This window comes from Poecilia mexicana, unplaced genomic scaffold (genome assembly GCF_051168715.1).
Source record: "Poecilia mexicana isolate PSO_F unplaced genomic scaffold, ASM5116871v1 scaffold_21, whole genome shotgun sequence".
NCBI lineage: Eukaryota > Metazoa > Chordata > Actinopteri > Cyprinodontiformes > Poeciliidae > Poecilia > Poecilia mexicana.
In genome coordinates, this window is record NW_028263390.1 from 11376594 (window position 1) to 11402988 (window position 26395).

Consider the following 26395-nt stretch of genomic DNA (forward strand, 5'->3'; position numbering starts at 1 on the left):
GAAGGGTAAATAAATGTTGGATTATATAACAATATGTACTGTAGATATATAACAGAGCATTGTTGAAACCGTTTTCAAAAATGAAAATTTTATTTATTTATTTATTTATTTATTTATTATTTCTTGTACATACGAATGAGGGATATTGCATATGTATGGTACTTTTGGAATTATTACATCCCTCTCCTATATATTTGATGTTTCTTTATTTATCTTAGTTCATACTTAGGCTCTGCAAAACAGATTCTGACTGGAGATCAGTATGAAAAACAACATAAACTGTGGATTGTGGTGAAGCTGTTCAACTAAAACTGATTCCAGGCCACGTCGATGTAAGAGGAAGTTACGTCAGTAATCGAAAAAAAAAAAATAAAAATAAAGTTTTACTTTTTAAAATGAAAATAAGCTATTTTACCTGCTAAGAAAAATTTAAATGTGTTAATGTTGTAAAATAAATAGGAGTTTTATATATAATTTCTTTACTTTTAAAGTTGCCAAATTAAGACCGATATATTTTGCTGCACTGAAACGACCTCCAATGGCAATCGGTTCGGTGATGCACATGTCTTCGAGCTGAATAACTTTCACTCCAGGGCAGATAGGGGGAACTCACAGGCAAAATGTCTCGCCACAGAAATGTTCGAGGTTACAACTACGATGAAGGTAGAGACCTTTCACACAGAAATGGTTCATATTTTAAGCTAAATGCCGGGCCTCGTCATGCTAAACATGCTAGCCGCTAAGCTAAACTTTACTGTTGTTTACAATTGCGTTGCTAACAGCTAACACTAGCTTATGCAGCTGCCAAAATATTGTTGCTGCATATTCTAAATGCAGCTCATTTAGAATATGCTTTTCCACCAAATTATAAAGATGGTTTAAAACTATTGTATCATAAAACCTGCTATCATGAGGACTCAACAAATGATAACAAACGCTGCTAGCAGCTGCTAACTACTAAATATTTTGTCAAAGACGCCTGGATTCACTTATTTATTGTTGTGTAGATTCGTCTTTTTGGTTAGAAATCTTCTGAGTATATTGGCTGAAACCATTATGTGGCTTTTATGGTTGATAAAAGTACACATTCATAATCCAGGGCTACAGTATGTTGAGGATTTTTAAGAACTGCTGACAAAGCAGCGACAGCTGTCAGATAAGACAACAGCTTTTGTCAATAAACAAGTATATTGTGAAGCAAAATTAAAATGATAAAAAAACAAAACAATTTTTTAACTGTATTTTTTTTTTTTGTGTCTAGACTTTGAAGATGACGACATGTATGGACAGTCTGTGGAGGATGACTACTGCATTTCACCAGCAACAGGTTGGTTTTAAATGATCAGGGGGATTTTTATAAGCAATATTTATATAAGCCACATCATCTATTCACATGTAGAAGCAAAGAGCTATGTAGAAAAACAAAAACAAAAACCGCTTGCTACTTTCAAGATGAGATGACTTTTAGAAATATATTATTCTGGTAAAATATTTTAAAGATTACTAGTTGTAAAGTTGTCATAAACTGGTACGATTCTCTTAGTGTGATAAACTTGAGTATAAAAATGCTACATTTTCAAAGGACCATAATATGTACACACAGATTTAAAATGAAACATGGAAACATGATCACTTCACTTGTATTTTAAACAGATAATCAATGTCTATTATAGGTGCTAAAACACTAATAATAATAACGATGATGATGATAATAATAATGACGACGTTTCTTTGATGTTTTGATTATGAGACATCTTTGCATATTGAGCAAGTAAGAGAACACAACTGAGTGTGCTAACAGTCACTGTATAAACAACTCATGACATTGATTTTCCAGTGAATTTCAGTTGAAGTTACTTTGGAAATTCAAGAATTAAATTCTGCTTCAGTTTCAATCATACTTTAGTCGCAAGTGATTTTTTGTTTTTTAAACAAATGTTCAGTGGTAGAAGATATAAAAAAATGTAGAACACACTTCAGTAGAATTGTTAACAGTTTTATGGAAACATGTGGCACAGAATATTAATTTTTGTCATTGTGCTCTGGGAGTTCAACACCTACAAGCTGGACCAGGGCAGATAGGGCAGTTGCCGTCTTGCAATCAGCCTACTTGCAGCGATAACACACTTGGCTTCCCAACTCTACTTACAAAAAAAAAAAAAAAAAAGAGTTGCATTAATGAAAGTGATGGATTTAAGCTGCTTGTGATTCATTGCAGGGACTTTCCAATCATCCTACTTTTTCTTTGACATCCTTTTACCAAGTTTCACTGTTTTCTGACTTGCACCTTGTACTTTCAGGTTTCTTGTTTTGATGTTTCAAATATAAAGCAAAGAAAGTAATGACGTTGTTTGCATTGTTTGTTTCATATTTTACAGCCGTTTTAATTTTTTGACTGTATTTGAAGAATTGCTAATATATATTCAGTATAAAAATGTCATCTGAAGGCGTTTTATAAAACAAGTCCAGTTCACAGTATGTCCAATGGTGGAAAGAGATTTCCATTGAATCCTTGATGATTGATTGTCGTGTACCATAAAAAAACGTATATCAGCCTTTAAGTGAAGGTATTTCTGTTTATTTAGCCAATCAGTTCATCTATTCACGCCGAGAGCTTCAAGCACCTAAAGAGGAGCCTCTAGAGGAGGAAGAATATGAAGATGAGGATGTTCCCATGTCCCCTTGTGTTGACTTCAACCTTGACCCTCTTAATCAAGGTATTCATAAAAAAAACAAAAAAAACTGCAGCCAACTATTGTTAACATAAATGAATTATATTGTCATAATCTTTATACTGTTATTTTTTTCTACATTTGTCTCGTCTCCCTCGTTTCTTAGCGAAGCTGTTCTCCTGTCTGGACCACATGCGAGCAGTACTGGGAGATGCAGTGCCAGACTCCGTCCTGACCCAGGCTGCCATGAAACACGGATTTGATCCACAGAGGGCTCTGGACGCGGTGCTGTCTGAAGACAGTAAAAGAGCACCGGTTACCAGAAGTGCAGCTGAAGACATGGCGCCGGTGGGCCGAGTTGCACAAGAGCAGACGCCTCTTCCACAGAGAACCAAGCAGGAGGCCGTCGCTGAGAAAGGTACGCTGGTACTGGATCAAAATCTGAAATTCTGTGTTCAAAATATGACTGTTGCGAACACGAATTGATTTGAAGTTGATAAATTAGCATCTTATGTTAGTGATTAGTACTCGTTGCTTCATATTATAAACTGCAGCCACATCGGTTTCTGTGAGTGTTCCACAGGGAATGCAGATCTTACAGTAAATCTAGTATTTCTGAAAAGCTGTCTGTGCTTCAAAATCCAGTGTGCTAGATGGAAGACAGCTACTAGAGACCTCAGAGGAATAAAAACAGAGCAACTTGATTGGCCTGTTTGGTGGGTTCTGAAGTCACCCCATTGTTAAGCTGTGAAAACATCCCTCAGGTCGGATATGAATCCCTTGGCATATTCATCATACCCAATAGTTGTTAAAAATTTAAAAGATCAAAATTATCAGTACCAGTCTAAGTTGGCTGTCGATTTTTTGTAGTTTGAATAGCCTCCTGAGAAAATACAGTGAAAAATAGTTTTCTCAGGAAAAAGCTGCTTATAATGTGTTTCATCTCTCTTCACGTGTCTTCTGAAAATAGCAATATGTACTCACTTCTACTATTACTTCTTTCAGGCTAATGACTATGCTTAGTGTGACCTGGTAGCTCTTAATTATAATGCATTCATTTAATTCAGCTCCAAAAATTAGAACATTGTGAAAAAGTTCAACTATTTTCAGAAAGTGATGTTCATTATACACAATGAAAGCCCAAAATTCAGTGTCTGAGAAATAATATCAATAAAAAAAATAATGTTTTAAACAAAAACATCAGCTTCTGAAAATTATATTAATTTCTGTGCACTCAGTACTTGGTTTTGTATGAATTACTGCATGGAGGCAATCAACCTGTGGTTCTGTGTAGGAAGCCCAGGTTGCTTTGATGGCAGCCTTCAGGTCATGTGCATTATTGAGTCTGGTCTCTCATCTCCCTTTTGATAATACTCTGTACTGGGTTCCAGTCAGGCTGATTTGCTGGCCAGTTAAGCACAGTAACACTTTGGTGATTGTAGGAGAGCTTTTGGTACAGTTTGGGCAAATGAAATCAGCATTTATATAAAACCTCTCAACAGAGGACAGCATGAAAATATTCTTTGTGTGGAATAAAATATGAGTTTCACTTTCTGAAATGAGTATATTGTACTGGAGACCAGATATTAGAGTGTCTGTAGTAAAGCTGAAAATCACCAGTTTCTCGCCGCCAGTCGATCTCTTACGTCTCTACTAATTCAGATGTTGCTGCAGCATGTTAAGATTTTTATGTGTAACTAAAGAATTTTCCTGTTTCTGTTATCAATTATATTATTAAATACACAAAAGTGAATTGATGTTTCTTGTTTTGATATTTCAGAGGCTAAAATGTATTCAGATGCGTAGAAAAAGATTTCAGACAATCATTGGTTTAGTGGTTTTTAGAAACTTATCAGCATAGGCTCAGGTGATGATGCATTTAAATCATGCAATTGATTAACGAATTGCCTTTTTCCTGTTTCCCTCCTCCTCGTCGATGCCTTCTGCTTTGTGATCGCTCTTGTCCTTTCTCAACTTGGCTTTTGTAAGGTAAGGAGCCTGCTTGTTTCACACAGACAACACACCCAGGGCACACAAAGCTACACAACCAAGTGAAGTCAATATGCAGAACGTCTTGTTGCAACACAAACCCGACCCGGCGAACAGCAGCTCTGTCAAGGAAAACATTCACCCTGAAAGTGCTCGTTTAGGCATCAGCTGTGGTACCAGTTTGGCTCAGCTCATGTCTGAGCATGAGCAGAAGAGTAAAACAGGAGTAAGTGATACAGAGCAAGGGTTGGCAGTTTCCTCCTTGAGCATTTTATCATTAGCATCTAATTGCCAAATGACAACTGCGTCTAGCGGGAGTGGCTTTTCACTTGGAATGCTGGCATCTTTACAAACGACTTCAACGCCACAAACACCGACTCCCTCCATCCTTTCTTTCTCGCTCGGTAATCTGTCGCTAAACAGTCCAAACGTGCCTACAGCAAGCTCCACTCTGGCTCCTCCTCCTGGGTTCGGAAGCCTCAGTTCTGTCAGGAATTACAGTCCGCGCTCAGTTGTAGATCCTAAAGGAGGCCCATCTTTGGCCGATTTAATTCAAGAACACTCGAACCGCAGTCCAACTTTGCAAAGCTCACTGCTCACCCCTGCTAACCAGGGGAATGCTGCACCTTCCTTGTCTGACCTAGCTTTTCAGCATCAAAAAAGAGGGATTCACTCTGAATCTCAAGGCACTGAAAGATCACTAAACACGCACTCTTCCCCGTTTCGTCTGGGTGGTACTGTCACACTGTCAGATCTAGCCCAGCAGCATGAAACCAACTGTGCCTCTGCCTCCTTTCTGGCCGCCGGCACTGAATCTCGAGCAAGTGCACTGAAACAAGCACCTGGCCTCTCGGAGCTGCTTTCTTTGTCACATTTAGTATCTGAACATAAAGGCGAAACCTCAACCACCTCAAATGGGTCGCTAGGCACCCTCAGCTCCCTTGTGTCACCAGCAAAACCAGAGAAGGCTGATGCGTTGGCACAAAGTACTAACAAGGGTGGAACTGAGCGCAAGCCTGACCACAAACCACCCCAGCAGGTCTGCAGCCCATCTAAGACAGGTCAAGTTATCGATTTGAGCAGACTCATGGAGCAGGCCAACAGAATGAGCCCTCATCACCTCGACAGCGACTTCTCCTCACCGTCGTCTCCGACTCCAACTTTTGGTTTGGGGCAAGATCTGTCTGTTTTTGCAAAACCTTCAGTATTTGCCATCGCTTTGTCATTTCAGAGTTACAGGCAAAGGAGGAGGAGGAGAAAGCTAATGAAAGGAAAAATACAAGGCCAGAAGACAAAAAGTGCTTATCAGTCCTTCCTTCTCAAACCACAAAACAAATCCAAAGAGCATTGCCCCCCACTTTTTCCTATTGTACCTTTCCGTTTTGATTCTCCTTCACCTGACGATATCGTTCGAGCTAATCAAAGCAAAGCTTTCACACGGTAGACTCATGGAAAGACTTGAGTCGGTGCTAAATTAGCCTATTTTTAATAGTGAACATTACTCTGTTTTTTTTTTTTTTTTGGTAAAAAGTACCAAAAAGACGAAGTTTACCACTCATGAACTTTTTTTTTAAATGTTGCATAAGCATAGCAGCTAGAGTTTCACCTTTGGGACCAAAAGGATGAAAAACTTAATTTGAACAGACAAAACTGTTAAAATTGTACTATGTAAATTTTTTTATAGTATTATATTAACATACAGAACAGAAATGCTAACTAACTTTGAAAACGGTGGCAGCTTTTTGTTCATGAAGTTTGTGTAGCCACATCTTTTAAAAGACCTTTAGTCATTTTCAGTACTTTCCTATGGCAGCCTTTGTTCTTCAGTGTTTTAAAAGCTGAATCTTACTTTTGTACTTTTTTTGGTGACATATGGCTTTTTAATTTTTGTAGGACTGCAAAAAGTTAGATCCTTGCAAGTGAAAACTAAAGCTTTTCTCTTCTGGTACAACCCCTTTTTCTAGCCTGCGTAAACTCTGAAAAGGGGAAAGAAGGGGCAGGCTTTGTTTGCAGGTGTGCTGCAGCGATTGGAATATGGATCAGTTAACCATTGTGCTGGTTTACTGCTGCCTGCGTTCGAGATCATGAGGTTGACTTTTTGGTTTAGGGGACACCTGGAGATTTTCCCATGAGCAAACAAGAACGCAGACACTCAAGCACACGTGCATACAGATATCGGAACAGACAAGCGAATGCTTTTAAGTGTTTTGTTTGAAAGACGGATTTCATTTGGAATGTAGACACTGTCAAGCAAAACTGATGCCTTTTAAAGACAATTACTGTGATGTGCACTGGGTGTTCTCTCATTTACCGCTTGATTAACTATGCCAATTTTCAAATAAAGATTAAGAATTGTATGTTGCCTAAACATGCCTACCTCGACATGTCTTGCAGTTTTGTTCATGCCTAACACACATCTTTCTGTATTTGCAGTTTGGAGTATGCCAAAATATATCTTTATCTACATAACCAAAAAAAGCTATTTTTAATGGAAATAAACAAAATGGTGTCTAGAAACACGTCGTACCTCTCAGTTGAAACGAGACACAAGACTACTAAAATAAACATAATGCACTAACATGAGGGTTTGCAGAAGTTTTACTACCACTTTCTCTCTTCAGAAATGCATATTGTCGCAAATACAAACTTCAGTGTATTCTGTTGGAATTTTATTTGACAAATCAACACAAAGTGGTAGATGTTGTTAAGCGCAAGTGTTTGTTTTTTTTGTTTTTTTTTTTAAAGACAAAGGCTGCAAAGTGTGGCATGCATTTGTACTCAACCCTCCAGATTTTCTATGACTTGCCATACATTTGTAATTGGATTTGGGTCTAGACTTTGGGCTTTTGCAACACCTGAATGTGCTTTGATCTAAACTATTATAATGTAGCTCTGGTTGTTTTTTTTTTGTTTTTTTTTAATCAGGATTCTCTACCTGAAGGCTGAATCTCTCTCGTCTCAACTCTAGCAGGTTTTCTACCAGGATTGGCCTGTATTTAACTTCATCCATCCTCCCATCAACTCTTGACTACTTTCCTGTCTGTGTTGAATGAAAGCATTCATGCAGCATAATGGTACTGCCATGTAGCACTGCAGGGTTGGTGTGTTTAGAATGATGTGAAGTATACTATACATGACATTTAGAGACTAAAAAGTTTTTTTTTATTTTTTTCTCGACTCAAGAGATCACCTTTTGCCAAACACGATGGCATATTCTTCCATAGTAGCTCAGATTTCTGGAGAACATGACTAACCGTTGTGGTTTCAACTGATTCTCCAATCTAAGCAGTATTTCTCCAAAGCTCCTTTGTAGTTATGATCGGCCTCTTAGCTTCTTCTCCAGTAAACACATTCTTTGGCCTTCCGGTCAGTTTTGGTGGACAGTCATGACTTTGTAGGTTTTCTGTTCTGCCATACTTTTTCTTTTTCAGATTGTGACTCCAACACTGTTTCAACTTTATCCACTTTATTCCCATCTCCCTTATTCTTTGGTCTGCTATGAAGATGGAGGCTAATGTCAAACTTTTCTTACACCAAGAAAACTGTATTTGGATAAAGAAGATCAGGTGTACTTTAGCGTATGTCATTTTTAATTTTTTTAGAATGAGAAGTAATCTGAATGTAATCAGCCCTCAAGATGTCAGACTGAGACTAGTGAGGCTAAGGGGGGAAAAATAAACACAGATGGGGGTAAAAATGACTTGTCAAAGAGGTTTTTTTTTTTTTTTTTCATAGAACATTGTAACCATGGGAGGGGGTAGAGAGGTGGGGGGGAGGGTCAAAGTTTGGAAAGAAGTCATTTTGATGGTAGATAAAGTCTGTTTAGTGAGTAATGGTGGGTCTTTTTTTACCATTTTTATCGTCTGCAATCTAGAAATGAGCAAGTACCTCATTAATAAGTGGGTGTGTCCAGCAAGTGCTGTGTCCTTTCGTCTGAAGGCAAGTCAGTGTGTGGGTTTGTGCAGGAAGCTGCAGTCTTGGAGAAAATGTCAGCCCGAGTGCACGTCGACTCCGCACAGCAGCCGATCAGCCTGCTTTATGTGTGTGCGTGTCTCTTTTACACCACCTACGTAGGAAAATCTGATCATGTCTCTCGACTTTCACAGCTTTGACAAAGGCTATGGCAGATCAAATCATTTAGCGTCTTTACAGGCTCTGCATTTCTGCAAGGCGTATCTGTTGCACAAACACTGTTTGTGAAGTGGTGCCAACACTGGAAAATACCATTTTTACTCTCAGCAAGTGGTCAAAGGAATGCAGGTGCATTTTTGCTTACATGTCAGGAGTGCTGCTACTTTATTGTGGTGCATGATGCAAAAGGACAAATTGACTAAGAGGGAAACATGGGCTTTGACTTGTATGGAAAAAGAGATGCTTGAATACCAATAGTCTTCGAAAATCTTATTTATTGTCAGGAAATAATCTAGGGTTAATGTGTAAGGAGTAATTTTGTGCGGTAGGAGCTTCCACAGCCAATTTTGAGAGAATATTAGATTTATTTCTCTGTTCAATTCATGCAGCTGGTAGTTCTAGGTTAGAGGCTTTAGCAAGACACCTTTTATGTTTGTGTGTGTGTTGCTGTTTTTAGATCAAAAAAATCTTGCGGATGTGCAGGGGTATTTAGCTTTCCAGCTCAATTCATAATTTATGCCACTGTCTCAATCACAAATGAAATGCTAGTATATGAGAACTGTGAAAGGAGCAGTTTAAATCATCATAGTGGAAAATAAGCGTGGTGATGCAAACTATCTGGAAAATATGAGATTGTGGTTAGATTTGTCCAGCTATTTTAATGCAGCTTAACCAACTCAGTTATGCAAAATTAAGACCTAACTACTTGTTTTATTTTGTCTTGCTGTCCTTAGTTGGCATTTTGGAAAGAATAAATTGTACTAGCGATACATTTCAGCAGTAACTGCATCATATTAACTAATCAACACTTTCATGTTTACTCTTCTAGGCTTGCATTTTTGTAAGAAATAAAGCGATGGATTTTTACAGTTATAATGTACACAACATTAAAGACTGCCTAAAGTGAAATGAAGAATACAGAGTAACAGTAACAGTTCATTTGGTTAACTTCTTACAACTATGCCAAATTAAATTGGCAGATATTTAAGCACGTGAGGATTTAACTAACAATCAGTAATGTCAGGCCGACCTCTTAAACAACAGAGATTTGTTGGCACTAAATACTTTCTGTAACTTCTCATTGTCATACAGAGAGTACGTAAGATAAATGAATTCCAACAGCCTTATTCTAAGTAAGTGTCTTACCTATTGAGGAGTTTTCTGAAAAGAAATTAGAAAGAAGAGTGCCAATGCTGGGTCAGTGCTCACCTCGGATCTAAGCATTGGTGCCAAAGCAATAGTTTCAAAGAATCATTAAAAGCGGATTTTTTTTTCTTCTCTGTTAAAATATTTTCGGCCTGTTTAAATCTCTGGAGTCATGTTGTGTCCTCTTTGTCACAAAATGTGGGGACAGATATAAGAAGGGTTGAACTCAGTTGGAAACGTCTGACTTTCCAGTGTAGAATTCCACCTTCAGCTGGGGTTATTTCCAAGCATAGTGCGTCACTAGTTGCTCCTATTGGTTGCTTAATTTGCGATGAAAACGCTGACCTTTTATGAATAAAATGTTGGATAAGCAATGCAATAGCAAAAGCGGCTGCACATACTACATTTGTCACTGTGCTGTGTTTTAACGTTGCCGTTTAGTTTTTACAAATCGCGCTTGAAACACAGCGGAGAACTCTTGGGTGCCGTTTATAAACTCAGACTCGATACCAGAAATTCTGATCGAAATTATAAAGAGAGTTTATCAGTTCTTCTGGTTGTTTAAAATCGAACTTCTAAATTCAGTTTATGAATAAGGCAGATGTTAAGAGAGGAGTTTGGAAGGATGAAACTATGGAAAGTGTCATCTTTGTAATTAAACCGTCCGTGAATCAGATTTTATGGAAGAAGGATTAAATGTGTTGGTCAGTGTTGGTTCTCTAGCTCAGGAGAAAATAAATGGTTGTGTGTTTTTGCTTTTTTTTTTTTAATGTTGTTGGGAGTATTGGGATGTCGTTGCTAAAGAGTTTACCAAGGTGGAAAAAAAAAAAAAAAAAGCTTTTCTTCTTTTGCAAATCTTCGGAAAGAGAGAGGCCTCCACTTGTGGTAGCCTAAAAGTTGAAAGGTCATAGCAGAAAGTGGCTGATTAGAATCCCGTTCAAAGCTATTTGTGTTATTTGTAAACATGGATAAAACTGTGCCTTGACATTGTACACGTTGAGGTGGGGGACATTGTACATGAAAGCGCTGTTTTGGAGCAGCACTTTCATTTAAGTTTTATTTACACATTTAAAAACAGTAGGTGTGAGTTTTAAAGAAGTTGTTATGACTCAAAGATGAGTGTGTGCCGAGTAGGTGGGAGTCGGGGATGTTAAGATAACTCCTGACATGTTCACAGATGGCTATGTCTTTTGGGTGACTCATTTTGAAAAAGGGGTCACACAGGCCCTCTCAAAGCTTTTTTCCTCAGATACCAGTCTCATTTCCTTAGCAATCATTTTCATTCATGCCTGCAGTATTTCAGTATGAATGAAATTTAATTCCCAGGCGATGTCACAGATTCTCTAATATCTTTGCTTCAAGAAGTGCATCGATGTCAACAAAACAAGCAAGGAATTAGATTAATTTCATTACTGTACAACTGAAACCAGATATTTGCATTTATAAAAAAGCACATAACCTTTTTTTGTTCCCCTCACTCTATCAGTCGAGATTATCAAAAATATGTAATTTTGCTAAATGGCAAAGATGATTTAAGTACATATTTTAGAGTTTTAGAAAACTTTTAATACATTTCTTAAGGTGCCTAAGTTTACATGCATTCCTTGAGTGTTTGATAGTATTGTCTTAATATTTTTTGGGGGGCCTATCTTAAGCTTCTCACAACAACTTGCTGGAATTTTTGCCCATTCCTCCAGAAAGAACTTGCACAACTGAGTCCGGTTTATAGACTGCCTTGCCGGCACATGCCTTTTCAGCTCTGCCCACTTAAGGGACTGAGACCAGGGCTTTGTGATTGCCACTCCCAATCATTGACTTTGTTGTCCTTAATCCATTTCATTTACAATGTGATAGTGTGCTAAATGTTCATTTGGAAGACTAATTTGCACCAATGCTTCAACAACACCTGACTGGTATGTTTGGATGTTGCTTCAATATTTCAAAATGATGATCTTTCCTTATGATGCCATTACTTTTTGGTGTTTCTCATGGTTGCAAGTTTTCTCTTCTTCCTCCAAATGGGAAAAAAAAAAAAAAATCATCGTTATTGTAAAACTCTTAAAGCTTAGTTCCTATCAGACATCTTCCATGAACTAATCTGTCATTCCATGTTGCTTTTTGAGTTCTAGCTTCATTAACTCTAAGCTGCCTTTCAGCCCATGTCCATATAGGTCATTTTACTCTGGACAATGACCTTTACCAGGTTCAACCTGTATCTTGACAAGGTCTTTTGTTCTGTAATTGATGCCCACATTTTGCATTGAAACACATTCATCTCTGGGGAATGGAACCAGTGTTTCTCTGATCTGCATACCACCTGGACATTCCTGTGGTGTTTATACTTGTTTATAATTGTTTGAACAGATCAATGTGGCACCTTTAGGTATCTGGTAAACTGTATCAAATATGAATTGAAGTTGTCGAGGTTTACATTTCTGATTTATTTATTTATTTTTCATTTTTCTATGATGTCACACCAGGATCTGGTGTTATTGGGGTGTTGCCTGAAAACACATCCATACTTGTGCTTCTACATCTTTTTAATTAAGCTTATAAAACCATGATGTAATCATCTGGGCTTTTCCAAACTGTGGTTAGGCATAGGGATCTCAGTGTGTGTAAATTTCGGACTTTGAAAAAAAGCAAATAAAAATGATCGAAAGTACAGACATTGTGGATAATCATAACTGCTGTGGAGCAATAAAGTTTTAGTCTGATTTGAAAGGTTAGAAAGTAAGACAATAAACTTTTCTTATGTAGTGAACGTGAGTATCTTGTTTCAACTGTGTCATCTGTAACAAATAGTTTACTTATGTGGTGGTGGTGCAAACATCAAGTTTTCAGTACACATATTGATTTGGGTGTTTTCCCCCTTTCTGTCCCCACACGTTTCCCCCTTTTGAAAAGACTCATATTTTACCAGTTCTTGTCTTACAAAGTCTTTAGCGGCCTCCAGTGGTAAGCCCAGTCCATCTTTTGAATTCTCCTCCCTCCTATCTTTCTATTAAGACAAAAATCCAGTTGAAAGAAAACTGAAGAGATTTAAGATGTTCAAATGTTGCATTTAAGAACACCATAGAGTTGATTTTAGTATTACATGCACATAAACATATAATGTAGGATATTGTTAATTTCTTGCTTTTATATCTTTCACCATATATATCCCTCCTTCCATATTTTGCATCTGTAGCTTCGTGTCTACACATTTTCTCACCAATTTACTACTGCCCTCTTGTAACTTTTATATGCACTCTAGTGTTTATTTGAGGGGGGGAAGGGATGCTTAGTGTTTGCATATCCTGGGCGGACTCCTTTTATGCTGCTCAAAGTTTGGCCCTCAGGCCAAGTGTGCAGATGACTCACTGCAAGGGTCCCCTTTTCTAAAGAAATCCTGGATGGGAGCATGCCAAATGTCTACTTCACAGTCCAAACAGTGAAAAGAGATCCTGCTCCAAGCATCAAAGGTTGGATATGTATACGAGCGTTTCTTTTTTTTTTTAAGCTACTGAGCCCTTAGGCAAGCTTCTGAAAAAAAACAAAAAAAAAACAAACTTAGTGCTTTATTGTTTACTAAAGCATTATCACGTTTTCACAGATCGAAATGTTCATTGGTCGTGGAGAAGGTTTCTTATTTTTTAAGATACTGGTGAAGATACCATGGCATCAGACGGACAACAAAGAATGTGAAATTAAGTTCTGTCAAAAATTACTTTGTTCCTCAGATAGTTTCCAATATTTTTCAAATATAATGCTGTAAAAAATGTATTTGCCCTCTAACAGATTTTGTCATGCATGCATGTTTCAAAAAATCCAAACAAATGTTAATGTCACTTAAAGTCTCTTAAATAAAATATGACTGACAAAAAGAAGAGGGCCAACAGATTCTATGTGGCAGCACATTGTGGTTTTAGCTAAAGAAAATCACTAATGTATGAGAATCAAAGTCATTGACAAGGGTTACAAAACATTTTTTGAGGCTTTGTACATGTGGACTCTCTACCAAGTCACAGGGAGAAAACATGGAAGACTGGAGAACCTTCGCAGGAGTGGCCAGTCTACCAAATTTACTCCAAGAGTGTGACAATGACACATGCAGGAGGCCCCAGATTAACTCAGAACAAACTCCACACACACAGCCACAGTATTTAGTAAGCTTTGTGTTCTCTCAGTTTTTCTTAAACTTTTCTTGATTAGTTTGATCTAAAATTAGACAAAAACTTTTCACAGGACTGTACATGTGGACTCGCTACTGTTCTTTTTATCGGAGGTTATGGACACATCTGAAGTTTTAGTTTGTATGGACAAGAAAAAAAAAAACAGCTGCAGGAAGTAGTGAAATTCCCCAGTGAACTCTTTTCTGTGTCATGTTACACATTTGAGAGGAGATGAAACATGAGATATAGTGACAGACATCATCCTTAAAGTGTTATTTAAAACAATTAAAAACCATATCTTAAGTCTTTTGTGCTCAGAATAATGATTTCTTTTACATACTGATAAGGTTCAGTTTGTGGCCATAGATGTGCTCCTTCTTTATGAAGGGGAAAAAAGTCCTCATCAGAGTGCAGCGAGTTGCAAATCTATCTCTCAGAAAGAAAGGGACTTTTTCTTTAATTCAGGACAAGTCATTCAGAGACTGCTTGGTTAGAGAAAGTCCATTAATATTCTGTTGAATCACTCCTCTTATTTTCCCTAGGGGTATTTTTCTGATGTATGTGTTTAATTAAATCTACAGTATGAATAAAATAAGAAGTCACAGCTAAAGGCTGCTTCTTTACCGTTGATGGCTTTATTGGAAAAAAAATATATATATATATAAAAGGAGAAATATATTCTCTGGCTGCTTTTTAAAATAGAAACTAACTGACTAGATTTGTCTTTTAATCAGTAGTGAGTAAAAAAAAAATTGCTTTCACCTCCGTTTCTACACTTGCTGAGGTGACACCTTTTCAAAAGGATTCATTCTGTGAAATGCTGCGTCACGCTGATCTATTTACGTAGAGATGGGAGGCAACGGCCACTTCTGAAATTAACCCTTTCTGAGCCAGGATGTCACACACATGAACACAGTGTGCAGTAGGCTTGGCTGTGCAACCCAGTCTGAATGAATCAGAAACCTGTCGATATGAGTGGGACCGGTGGCCATTCGGGACTGGGATGACAAAGCAATGACCTCAACGAGTCTCTCTGCTGCACAATATGAGCTTCCAATCTGATAGACGGGAGGTTCACAGCACAGCAGGTTCCACCGTGCACTCTCACTTCTCTCAAATATCTACCATACACGCCTATGTGCAACTGTGACCGGTACAGTTATCAGCGTTATCAAGTCTCAGCCCCACGGCTTTACATCTGACTTAAATTATCTAGGTTATGTTAGTGTGCAGTTTTCTGAATCCATACAAATGGTTTCCTCACTGATTTCAACTGACAAAGTGAACAGAGATAGGCATGCATTGCAGCTCGCTCTGAGTTGCAGTCTTCTCCCAGTTGTATGCTTTGTTGCAGGTAAATCATGGTTGCTTCTGTTTGCTCGTTACTCTCGTAGCTAAAAGCAGAGATGCGGCTCCCGATAAACTGGACTCCGAAGTGGTTCCCAAAGTGGCCAGAATGACCGTCTCTGGCAAGAAGCAGACTATGGGCTTCGATGTTCCCAGGTATGCTAAACCCTTTTCCCTCTCAAACAGGTATAAATTAGTAAAGTACTCTCAAAAGGTTAAGATCAGTAATTCTATTCCAAATGTAAAACTCATATTTTTTTACAAAGGAAGCCTAAAAGGTTTGGCTTCCTTTTGCATGAATTCCTGCATTAATGCAACATGGCAAAGAGGTGATCACCCTGTCGCTCTGTTAAGGTGTAATGGAAGCCCAGCTTGATATAGCTGGGCTTTCCTAAATGGATAGGCCTGGTGTCTTCTTGAATGGATACCAAGTCTTGCTGGCAAAGGAAGCAGCATCTTTATAAACAAATGTCCAGATGGCACATGACTGAGCTGATTTTGGCCTTGACAGAAACCAGGAGGCCAAACACCAGGTGAAGACATCACTCCCCAAATCATCAGGGATTTTGGGAAACCATAATGTGAACCTCACACATCTTGGATTCATGCTTTAGAAAGCGATGTGACTGGATAGTTAGTTGGACTTGAAGACTATCCAGCTCTTGGAGGACTGACTTCAGCAACAAGTCCTTGCCTTGTGAATCTCCTTCAAACTCTTGAATGGGCTTTGCTTCGCAATACTATCAAGACTGCTGTGAAACCTTTTATGTAATACCTGGAGTCTCACCTTATGAACTGAATTACTAAACATGAACTTTTCAATGATATTCTTGTTCAACAAGATTCTTTTTTTTTTACATGCTCTGATCTCATATTTGTGACTCAGATCATACTATTCATTGTTTTACACTGACAAAACATGAAATGTTCTCCTCAGCTCAGGGGAAAACGGCGTTCTCGCCAGCCCAGCACGGCGAGGTGACAGCCCCGAAAACACCAAGGCGACTCCGGTCCCCGAGGCCGCACCCAAACGACCCGAGACCCCATCCAAAACGTCAAACGGAGACGAGGTCTCCGCCGCTGCTACGCCAGGACGCTCCTCCGGAAAGACGCGGCAGGCGATCAACATCAAGGCAGAGCTGGAGAGGAGACAAGGGGGCAAACCTCTGTTAAATTTAGTAGTAATAGGTAGGATGAAAGCACAGTTGTCTGGGAAAGTAACTTGGAGGGAATATCTTTATGCACAAGAGTTACAAAAAAATATATATCCTTCAGTACAGATGTAGTTGTTTTTTGTGCAAGAAGCCGAGCAATAAAGTCAAGGAAGATTAGTTGCACCTTTATTACCAGTGTTGCTGTTTTAGTTTTGCCCATGTTTGGTATGCATGGATGTGTTGACTTCAGACCCAGCACAGTTGCTCAATCATCTTTTCATTCTCAGTTACACCAGAAAAAGTGACTTGGTAGTTTCAGAAGTGCAGATGATTCTAGTTTCCCATAGAGAATGAAACCATTCGTGTTACCACGGCCCCCCTCCCCCTGTCACCCTCCATCCTTGTTCCCATTTCTGTCTGCCTCTCTCCACTTGCACAACTCTTCTGTTTCCTTCTCCCGCCTGTGGTTTCTCTTTGCCATGCTTTATCTTCTCCCCTCTGCTACCTAGCTTATCATTATTAGCACATTCTTCCTCCTTTCTTTATCTGTCCTCGCCGCCCCGCATCCACTCAGCATCCTCAGCTTTGTTTCAAAACTACCTTGCCTCATGTGTTGTCTCTCTTCTCTGCAGGTCATGTGGACGCAGGTAAGAGCACCCTGATGGGCCACTTGCTTTATCTGCTGGGGAACGTCAACAAGCGCACCATGCACAAGTACGAACAGGAGTCGAAAAAGGCTGGAAAGGCCTCCTTTGCCTACGCCTGGGTTCTGGACGAAACCGGCGAGGAGAGGGACAGGTAGCTACCGTCTGATTGATAAAACTGCACAACAAAGCTGAGTAAAAAAAAAAAAAAAAGTTGAAATGCACACAGATAGTTTTGATGATCGTGAACAGGGCCCAGCATGACTCAATGCTGTAAAAAATATTGCCGTCTAACTTCTCTTTGATACACAGCAGACAAAGGGTCACCATGTTCATCGAACAGACCCAGCAAAACAATTATTACAAAGACAACATGTTGTAAAAACAGTTAATATATGAAAATAAAATATCTTGCAAAATATTCCATACCCACTGAACTTTTTTTGCATTTTGTCACGTTGGTCACAAAACTGATTGCATGAAGTTGGGATTTGGTGTGATAGACCAGCACAAAGTGCTTTATTGTGAAGTGAAAATATGTATGGGATTCCATATGTTCTTCCTTGTAAAATCTGAGAAGCAATGCTTTCTTTGTCTAGAAATAATTTCAATATTTTTTAGCGACACTGCAAGAGATCTGAATCTGTGGAGAGAGTTAAATATTAGGATGATTGTAAGAAAAGCTTTTAGTTGACGCGAAAGACTTTGAGGATGGGAAACGGGTGACCATAAAGATGCCTCAGACCTAAACCAGTTCAGAGTCTGTGACTGATTTGACAGGTGATGATTACATTACTCTTTCTCTCCATTCAGCAAATAAAGCTCCAGCTCAAGCAGAACATGGTCAAAAATAGTCAATTGATGTGCACTCCAAGAAACTTGCAGAAGTAACTGCAGGAAAACATGGTTCTTAAAAATTTTGACTCTGCAGCCGAGTAATTTGAATACCACTGCGCGTCACGCTTTAAATTTTGTTTTTATTTCTACAATGTGTTTAAAAACCAGGTTTATCGTGTGAAATGCAAATAGAGTACACTAAAGCTTGCATTTGTGACTTGACAAAATGCGAAAAGGTCCAACGGGCGTGAATACTTTTGTGAGCCGCTGCTTGTCCTCGCACGGCATCTCTGTTTTTATGACGAGAGCAAAACGGAAGCGAAATATTTTCAGAAACAGAAAGTGACATGGGTGGGAATACATCCGTACTCACCAGTAACATCTGAAGTAGACGCACAATATCGGAGAGCCACGCCTAGTTTTAAATCTGCATCAAAAGGCTTTTGGACGACTCAGCAATCTGATAGCAGGATTTCCTTGTTTATACACTTTTTACACCTGCTACGCATGTACATGTATTTATTTTTAATCTGATAAGAACAGATGGTTGAAATGTCTCTTGAATTGTTTTTTTTTTTTTTTTTGCGTTTTACTCTAGAGGGGTGACAATGGATGTGGGCATGACAAAGTTTGAGACAAACTCTAAGGTGGTGACTCTGATGGACGCTCCGGGACACAAAGACTTCATTCCCAACATGATCACAGGCGCTGCACAGGTACACCCGGCCAAACTCCAAAGCAGCCTGCACACTACATATAAATGAAGCCATTAACTCACTGCAGTTACTGGAGAACACTGGAAAAAAAACAAAAAAAAAACATTGAATCTTTTTTTTTTTGTGTGACAGTGATAGCAGACATTCAGAAAAGAATACCATGTACAACAGTTTTGACTCTTTGATTTTACTAGTAGCACTTTTAATGAATTTTGGATTATTAGCAACTATTATGCATATGTCTTTACAATAAATGTCTGCTTCTAGTGCATGAACGTTTTACTAGAATGTTTAGGTGTTTATGGGTTACTTAGGATACCAACTGTTGGCTTAATAACCGGCGATATTTTTTTTACAAGATCATTTTTTTATGACTCCTCTCATATCTCAACAAGCCTCTTGATTCGAATCTTTTCTGCCCCTCCCCTGTGCTCCGTGCACCAACATCTTGCCACACCCGTCAGCATCATTTCTGTGGTTTTTGCTGCTGTGTCACCAGGTGTCTTTGCAGGCATGGGTGTGCTTGTCTCCTCTCTCTTTTCGTGAAGAATTTGTGTAATTTCTCTTTTTTCTGTATGACTGTCCTCACGTTTAGCCTCTTTCTGTAGTGAGTAAGGGGTTTCTGTTTCAGACAAACTCCTTAGTCATGATCACGTCCATGATATGTGGGCCTCAGAAGACGTTTATTGCGTCCTATATGTTTGTTTATAAATTCTTGGGTAAATGTCAGGTTTTGGAGCCAATATCAGGGGTTGAATTTACGAATTTACTTTGAGAACATTTATTTTAACTGCGATATGTGTTTACATGCAGAAATAGTGTGTGGAAAACACGACCGCATGATTCAGTAGCTTATAAAACCATCTGAATGACATTGAACTAATCAACTTCTGCAAGATCTTATCAGTCTTTCACAACATTATCTGGGGATTTTAGCTCTCTACGGTGTGGCCTTTATTCATTGAGTGCTTTTTGGAGCTTGTTTGCACACACTTTTCAGTTCACAGCATTTTATTTGGGTTGACATCAGAAGTCAGACTGTGAGCAATCGCCCTTGTTAATTTCTTTTTCAGACATTCCAGTTTAGATTTGCGTACAAGTTTGGGATTATCGTCCTGCTTCACGACTTCGTTTAAAGGAAACTTTAGCTGTTCGACATTAACCACCAGAATACTTTGATAAACGTTTACCAAAATTCTGCAGCAGCTTCACTATGCTTTTATATTAATTGGTTGTTTTTTTTTTTTTTTTTTTGCCAGTGCCAGGTAATGGTTTAGTTTTACAAAACATTGCTCTGTTGGAGACATGTCAAACTGAATCTACATCTTATTATTACTCATCGGCCTTCAACCCGACTGAAACTTGATTTTACTCAACTTTTATTGATATGGATTTATTTGATGTTTCCTTTTCTCATATTGATCTCTCATGCTACTAGCTCTGTTCAGCTGAAGCTGTTATTAAAGCTCTTTATAAATAAAGCTGCTGCTGATGATGATAATGATCTGACCCATAAGATCATTTCAAGTCTTTTTTTGAATGCCCCCCCCCCCCCCCAGTTGTTTAGATTGCAGTCACACCAATCACACTGCATATATCCCACAATGCATCACAGCAACTCATGGCTCAAGGAATGAGTGCGCAAAAGCTACGTCCACAAAGAATGAGGTGTAGCAGCAAAACGCGTAACACTTTTGGTGTTATCAAGAAATAAAAAAAGTCAGCTACGAAATATGGCATCAAACACCAAAACATGAACTTCTTCCAAAACAAATGCCAAGGATATCATAGAGAGCATGGATAATAAACAGTAACAATTTTGAAGTGTTGTTATTGTTTTATATTATTATTATTATTATTATTTTCACCTGCAATCAGATGTTATTGTTCTTTATGCTTGTTTACATTCATATTCTCACAGCTATTTTAATTTGGCGGATAAATAATCCTGATTACCATAGGCTGTGATTGAATTTGGAGAACAATCAAAAGTCACCGCTGTCATTTTTAAACACTACACTTAAATATTAGCATTTATTGTTGGTTCGAACTTAATATTGCACATCTGTGCTGTCTTTTTGTTAAGAGAGAGTAAAAAGTATTTATATCCCTTGATGTTTTAAATGAGTTTTTATTTTTTTTTTTTTATCAAATACCAACACAGTGTCACATAGTTATGAAGTGGAACGAAAAGGAGACATGGGCTTTCCAGATTTCTTACAAATCAAAGATCAAAGCCTGCGCATATGGTCTGCATTTATGTTCAGCCGTCTTTAGTCTGACACCCTAAAATAAAAATCAATTACGAACAAGTAGAGGTGGCATTGTTAGTGAGTAGAATCCACCTGTGTGTGTAATTTAACCTGTTCTGTAAAGGCCTCTGAGTCGTTAAAGCCAAACACAACACTGTCACGTTTTGCAGCCTCTTATGTTTCTCATGGCCCTCGCCGTCTCTCCCTCCAGGCCGACGTCGCGGTGCTCGTGGTGGACGCCAGCAGAGGAGAGTTCGAGGCCGGCTTTGAAGCAGGCGGTCAGACCAGAGAGCACGCCCTGCTGGTGCGTTCGCTGGGTGTCACTCAGCTGGCCGTAGCTGTAAACAAGATGGACCAGGTAACATCTGCTGCTCTAACGCAGCTATATCTGAACGGGTTTATGGAATAGTTCTATGTTTTTTGTTTTTTTTTAATGTTGTTACAGTTTGCGAAAACTGGCGAGACATCTGCTCTTGTAAGGCTAATCTTGATTTATATTTACAGATGGATGTTTGGGATGCTGAAATTTCAAAAGCTGTACAAAACAAAAAATGCTTTTTCACTTAGATTTTTAGGCTTTCTAGTAATTACTGTATATTATTTTTTTATTATTATTTCTGCAGAAAGGAAACACAAGGTAGCAAAAGGTCTAATTTGGCATATGTATTACAATTACAGTTGGCGAAATATATTTTCTGAGTTTCAGCACAATGAGTTTTACACTGACATGTTTCTATCCGATGCAAAAGCAGCATTATGAAACTGCACTTGTGTATTTTTGTTTCCTACAATCTCCGGTATGTTGCTGACAAATTTCGATTTCGCTGCCTTGCTGACAGGGAAACTTTCTTCTTGTTTTATTTCCTCTGTGTGTGTGTGCCTCTGATTTAGGTAAACTGGCAACAGGAGCGTTTCCAAGAAATCAGCTCAAAACTTGGCCATTTTCTGAAGCAGGCGGGATTCAAGGTGGGGTTTGAACCAAACCTGTGTCACCCCGTGTTACTGCTCTAATGCTGCTTATAAACAATGAGCTGGGAAAAGAGTATTTTCCAGGCCTTGTTTGGTTTCATCCTGGACCTGTCTGTTTCTCCAGGAGTCCGATGTTTTCTTCGTCCCCACCAGCGGCCTCTCAGGAGAAAATCTCACTGCAAGAAGCACAGTATCAGAGCTGACATCTTGGTACAGCGGACCCAGCCTGCTGGAGCAGATTGGTAATCCACACTCAATGGCTTTTAAAGCAGTTTGCCACTTTAATACATCTCTATTTTGTCAAATAACATTGCAAACTACAAATTTGCAAACAAATGTGATGATTATTTTTTGCATGTTTGCACCCTACTTACCTTATAATATGGAATAGTTTAACAAACTGAGTAAACGGAAACCAGCCTACTGTTTAGTCTGAGCACATTGCTAAATTCATTGATGTATCAAGTCTGGTTTCTTTCCAGTTTTGCGTGCGTGTGTACTGAGTTGGGTCCGTCAAAGTGCTGACCATCCAGACTCTGTCTGGTACCACAGAAAATGATTCAGTGCCATATGTTATCAGACTTCTCATAATATTTACCAGTCTTCTTCCTACTACTGATGGTTTTGACTTCCTCCTTTTCTGTCTGTCGTTTTTGCCCTCAAGATGCATTCAAAGCCCCTCAGCGGTCAATAGACAAACCTTTCAGACTGTGCGTCTCAGATGTGTTCAAAGGTAAAAAAAAAAAAAAAAAAAAAAAAAAAATCACCTTTGCGTGTTAAAAATGTTGCAGATGTCTCTTTCTTTTCATATTTTTACATGCATGTCCTTACATGTGTGAATCTATTTGCAGACCAGGGCTCAGGCTTCTGTGTTACAGGGAAGATTGAGGCTGGTTTTATTCAGACAGGAGACAAAATACTGGCAATGCCTCCCAATGAAACCTGCACAGTTAAAGGTAAGCACTGTGGTCATACTTTTCATCATGAACTCTGTTTATTTAACCAAAATGTGTTCCCTCAGAATCTGTATCAGTTAGTCCTTTTTTAAATTTCCCATACGTTAGAAGCACATTTCTGTTTGGAAGCAGGAAATTCAATAAATTTCACATGACTTATTGAGCTTCGATTTTGTTCATTTGTCTGTTTGGCGACTGAGTTTCTGAAGATAAACACTGCCACCAGGTGGCCACCGACTGACTTGCGCTCTGTGTTTTTGTGCTGCAGGAATCACTCTTCACGATGAGGCGCTGGACTGGGCCGTAGCCGGAGACCACGTCAGCCTCACCGTGACTGGAATGGACATCATCAAGATTAAGTAAACCTACAGAATATTTTCTTTAATAAACAAAAGTTGTTTCATTTTTATGATTAATCCACCTTCAGAGCATCACTTTTTGGGTGTGTGTGGCGTCTTACAGAGCCACATGTATGTTCTTAACTCAAAGCATTCTGCCTGCTTGTTGTTCTGCTTCCCTACAGTGTCGGCTGTGTGTTCTGTGACCCCAAGGAGCCGATTCGAGTCTGTACTCGATTCAGAGCCAGAATCCTGCTCTTCAATATCGAGGTTCCCATCACACAAGGCTTTCCGGTAAGTGTCACAAAACATTCACAGCTTAGTCTTAATCTGGTGAATGTGTATGTTTTTTTTTTTGTTTTTTTTCATAGAGACATTGTGTTCTCCTCTTTGGAAGACATTGATAACGGTTTGTGCGAGCATCTTAAAAATGAGTTTTTGTGGGGTTTTTTTTTTTGTTTTTGTTTTTTTTGCACAGGTACTGTTGCATTACCAGACAGTCAGTGAGCCGGCCACCATTAAGAAACTAATCAGCGTTCTGCACAAGAGCAGCGGTGAAGTCCTAAAGAAGAAGCCAAAGTGAGTTTCTGGGAAGAGTGTCACTGCATTTCTTTTACATTTATTAATGTAAAGTTCAGTCACTGAGAGCTACTTTGATGCTGCTTCTCGTACATTTAAAACCACAACGTAAGCGTTAGTGCGTGTGTTAAGGTTGATTTGTATTGGTTAAAATAATTCATCGGTATATATTTTTTTTGTTCTTAAATTATGTAAATTCTGTGTTTTCAAATATATTTGTATAAAACATTGAATTAGATTTATAGTCAGAAAAATATGACATCTATCAAATATTCAGTTCTTCTAAACAAATGTTGCCATATTGACATTTAATATATATATATATATATATTTTTTTTTTTTTCATATTTGATGTAATCTAGTTTTATTCATTAAACAAAAGAGGGAATCAAAAAGGTGTATTCTATCCGACACTCCAGCCCCTATTTGCTGGTGTTGCCTTCTGTTCAACACGCCTGTTGTGATCTTTAGCCATTTTAAGTGGTAACAAATGTTTGCTTCTCCTTAGTTTTCATTACGTTTTATATAAACAAAGGCTTCAATTTTAGTTATGTGGTTATTTTTTTTTTCCCATATTGTCAAACTTTATGTTAAATACCCACACGTCCAAATAGGTTAGAAAATCTCCTGCTCGTGTTTCTCACTCAGGTGTTTGAGTAAGGGCATGAATGCCATTGTGGAGATTCAGACCCAGAGGCCGGTGTCATTAGAGCTGTACAAGGACTACAAAGAACTGGGCCGCTTCATGTTGAGATACGTCGGCTCCACCATCGCTGCAGGTGTCGTCACAGAGGTAAGATGGAACTATTCTGGCGACGTAAACTTATTTGTGTCTTGCACACCTCAGATTGCGTACAGATAATTTCCATTTTGAGACAAAGTCTCATCTGTTTGGTTGGGATTTTCTCTTCACCACAGATCAAAGAATGAAGGTCATTTCCACGAACAAAGAGCCATTCAGATCGTGCTCGGCAGCATTCCTGCAGCCAGAGACACTGAGCAGTTCTTCCAAGAGATGCCACTCACTGAGTCAGAGAACCGTTTTTACCCATCCTGTCCTCCCATATCGCTGCGGCGGCTGCTTGACCCTGACCATCGCGATCAACACTAAGTTCACCCAGCAAGCACCTCTCTAATAAAGTTAATACAGTAATAAGTAATCAGACCAATTCTACTTGAGGTATTCGCACTGAAGGAGCTGCAGCTGATTATTAACCCTGACTGATGTGGTCTTCTCCTTTATGCAGCTTCACGAACAAGTCCAAAAATATCTCTCTGTATTTGAATATAATTCAGTTTACAGCGGCTGTTTTTTTTTTTGTTTTGTTTTGTTTTTTAGGTTTTTCTATTCAAAAATGAATGTCAAGGTTCAAAAATACATCAGCTCGGAAACAATGGAGGGAACAAACAACAAAAAAAAACAGTTTCTCATGCTAAAAATATGTTTGCATATTAAGTTTGCTCAGGGGGTTGCGGGAGGCGAACAAGCATTCGAATGGTTTTAATTTAAACAAAAAAGGGTTATCTAAAAGAAGAAGACACAAGATAATTAAAATGCTTCTTTAAATGAACAGTAAGGCATCAACTAAAGGGCTTTTTGTTTTCATTTTTACCTCGTCTGGAGGTTAAATTATCTTAGTCGGAAACGACATGAAATGAACTCTGCATCAGCTGCTTGTGGTTAATGTTTTGATTTAAAGACTGAACCTACTATGAAATGGCAACAGAATAATGGCATCAGAGGTTTTGCTGTCACAAACAAAAAAAAAGGTATAAAAGTCAGTTTCAGACTCTTATTTGAATAAATATGTTCAGCAATTGGAAATGTGCTGGGTTTTGCCGCTTGCCTTTTTTCATTGAACTGGAAACCAGCATAATAACACCTGTCATCAGAGCTGCCACCAACAACACCCAGAAAATTCAACAGGCTATGTATTTCCAGGGTAAAATAAATTTCAACATGTCTAATTCTTTCGATTCCTGTCTACTTGTTTTTTTTCCACTGTTGGTCTGCAGATGCAGATATAAAAAGCTAAGATTTAAGTTGGTTTCATTATAAAAAAAAGGGTCTACTTATTGTCTAAAGAGTCAATCACTTATCCATTTTATTTTTTTTGTACATTGCTTGCAGAATGTATTCACAGTGCCTTTCAGCTGCAAGAACTCCAAACCCAGGACTTTAGAAAAAAGAAAGTATAATTATAGTGCTAGTACTTAAATGATGGTGCTTTCTGTCATTTCTTGTCATGCAGTGTTTCATCCATCCATTATCCAACATGCTGGTACCCATCTCCAGCAGTCAACGGGTGAGAGGTCAGTCCATTATAGAGCAACAGAACAAACAATTATGTACACACATCTGCAGAGACTTTAGAGAGTTCATTCAACCTGAAGGTCATTACTTTTGGACAGTGGGAAGAAGCCAGAGTACCTACACATGCATAGCAATAACCCAAGCTGGGAATTGAACCCAGAACCTTCTTGCTGCAAGGCAACAGTGCTACCAACTGT

The 26395-nt window shown here is 38.6% G+C and overlaps 1 protein-coding gene across 2 annotated transcripts; it reads left to right on the plus strand.

Annotated features, from left to right (window-relative positions):
- On the plus strand, positions 1 to 25861 carry hbs1l (HBS1-like translational GTPase). Of its 2 annotated transcripts, XM_014994515.2 has the most exons (18): positions 121 to 663; positions 1262 to 1327; positions 2586 to 2717; positions 2839 to 3090; positions 15487 to 15595; positions 16377 to 16627; positions 17226 to 17391; positions 18673 to 18790; positions 21254 to 21400; positions 21934 to 22008; positions 22136 to 22253; positions 22676 to 22744; positions 22863 to 22967; positions 23236 to 23326; positions 23491 to 23599; positions 23784 to 23884; positions 24533 to 24677; positions 24803 to 25861. In XM_014994515.2, exons 1-18 carry the CDS (start codon positions 621 to 623, stop codon positions 24812 to 24814), a joined length of 2109 nt encoding a protein of 702 aa, XP_014850001.2. In that variant the 5' UTR covers positions 121 to 620; the 3' UTR covers positions 24815 to 25861. The 2 variants fall into 2 exon arrangements, with proteins under 2 accessions (XP_014850002.2, XP_014850001.2); XM_014994516.2 differs by lacking the exons at positions 15487 to 15595; positions 16377 to 16627; positions 17226 to 17391; ... (9 more) ...; positions 24533 to 24677; positions 24803 to 25861 and adding an exon at positions 4667 to 13489 and having other exon boundaries at positions 1 to 663.
- Positions 25862 to 26395: the final 534 nt, after the last annotated feature.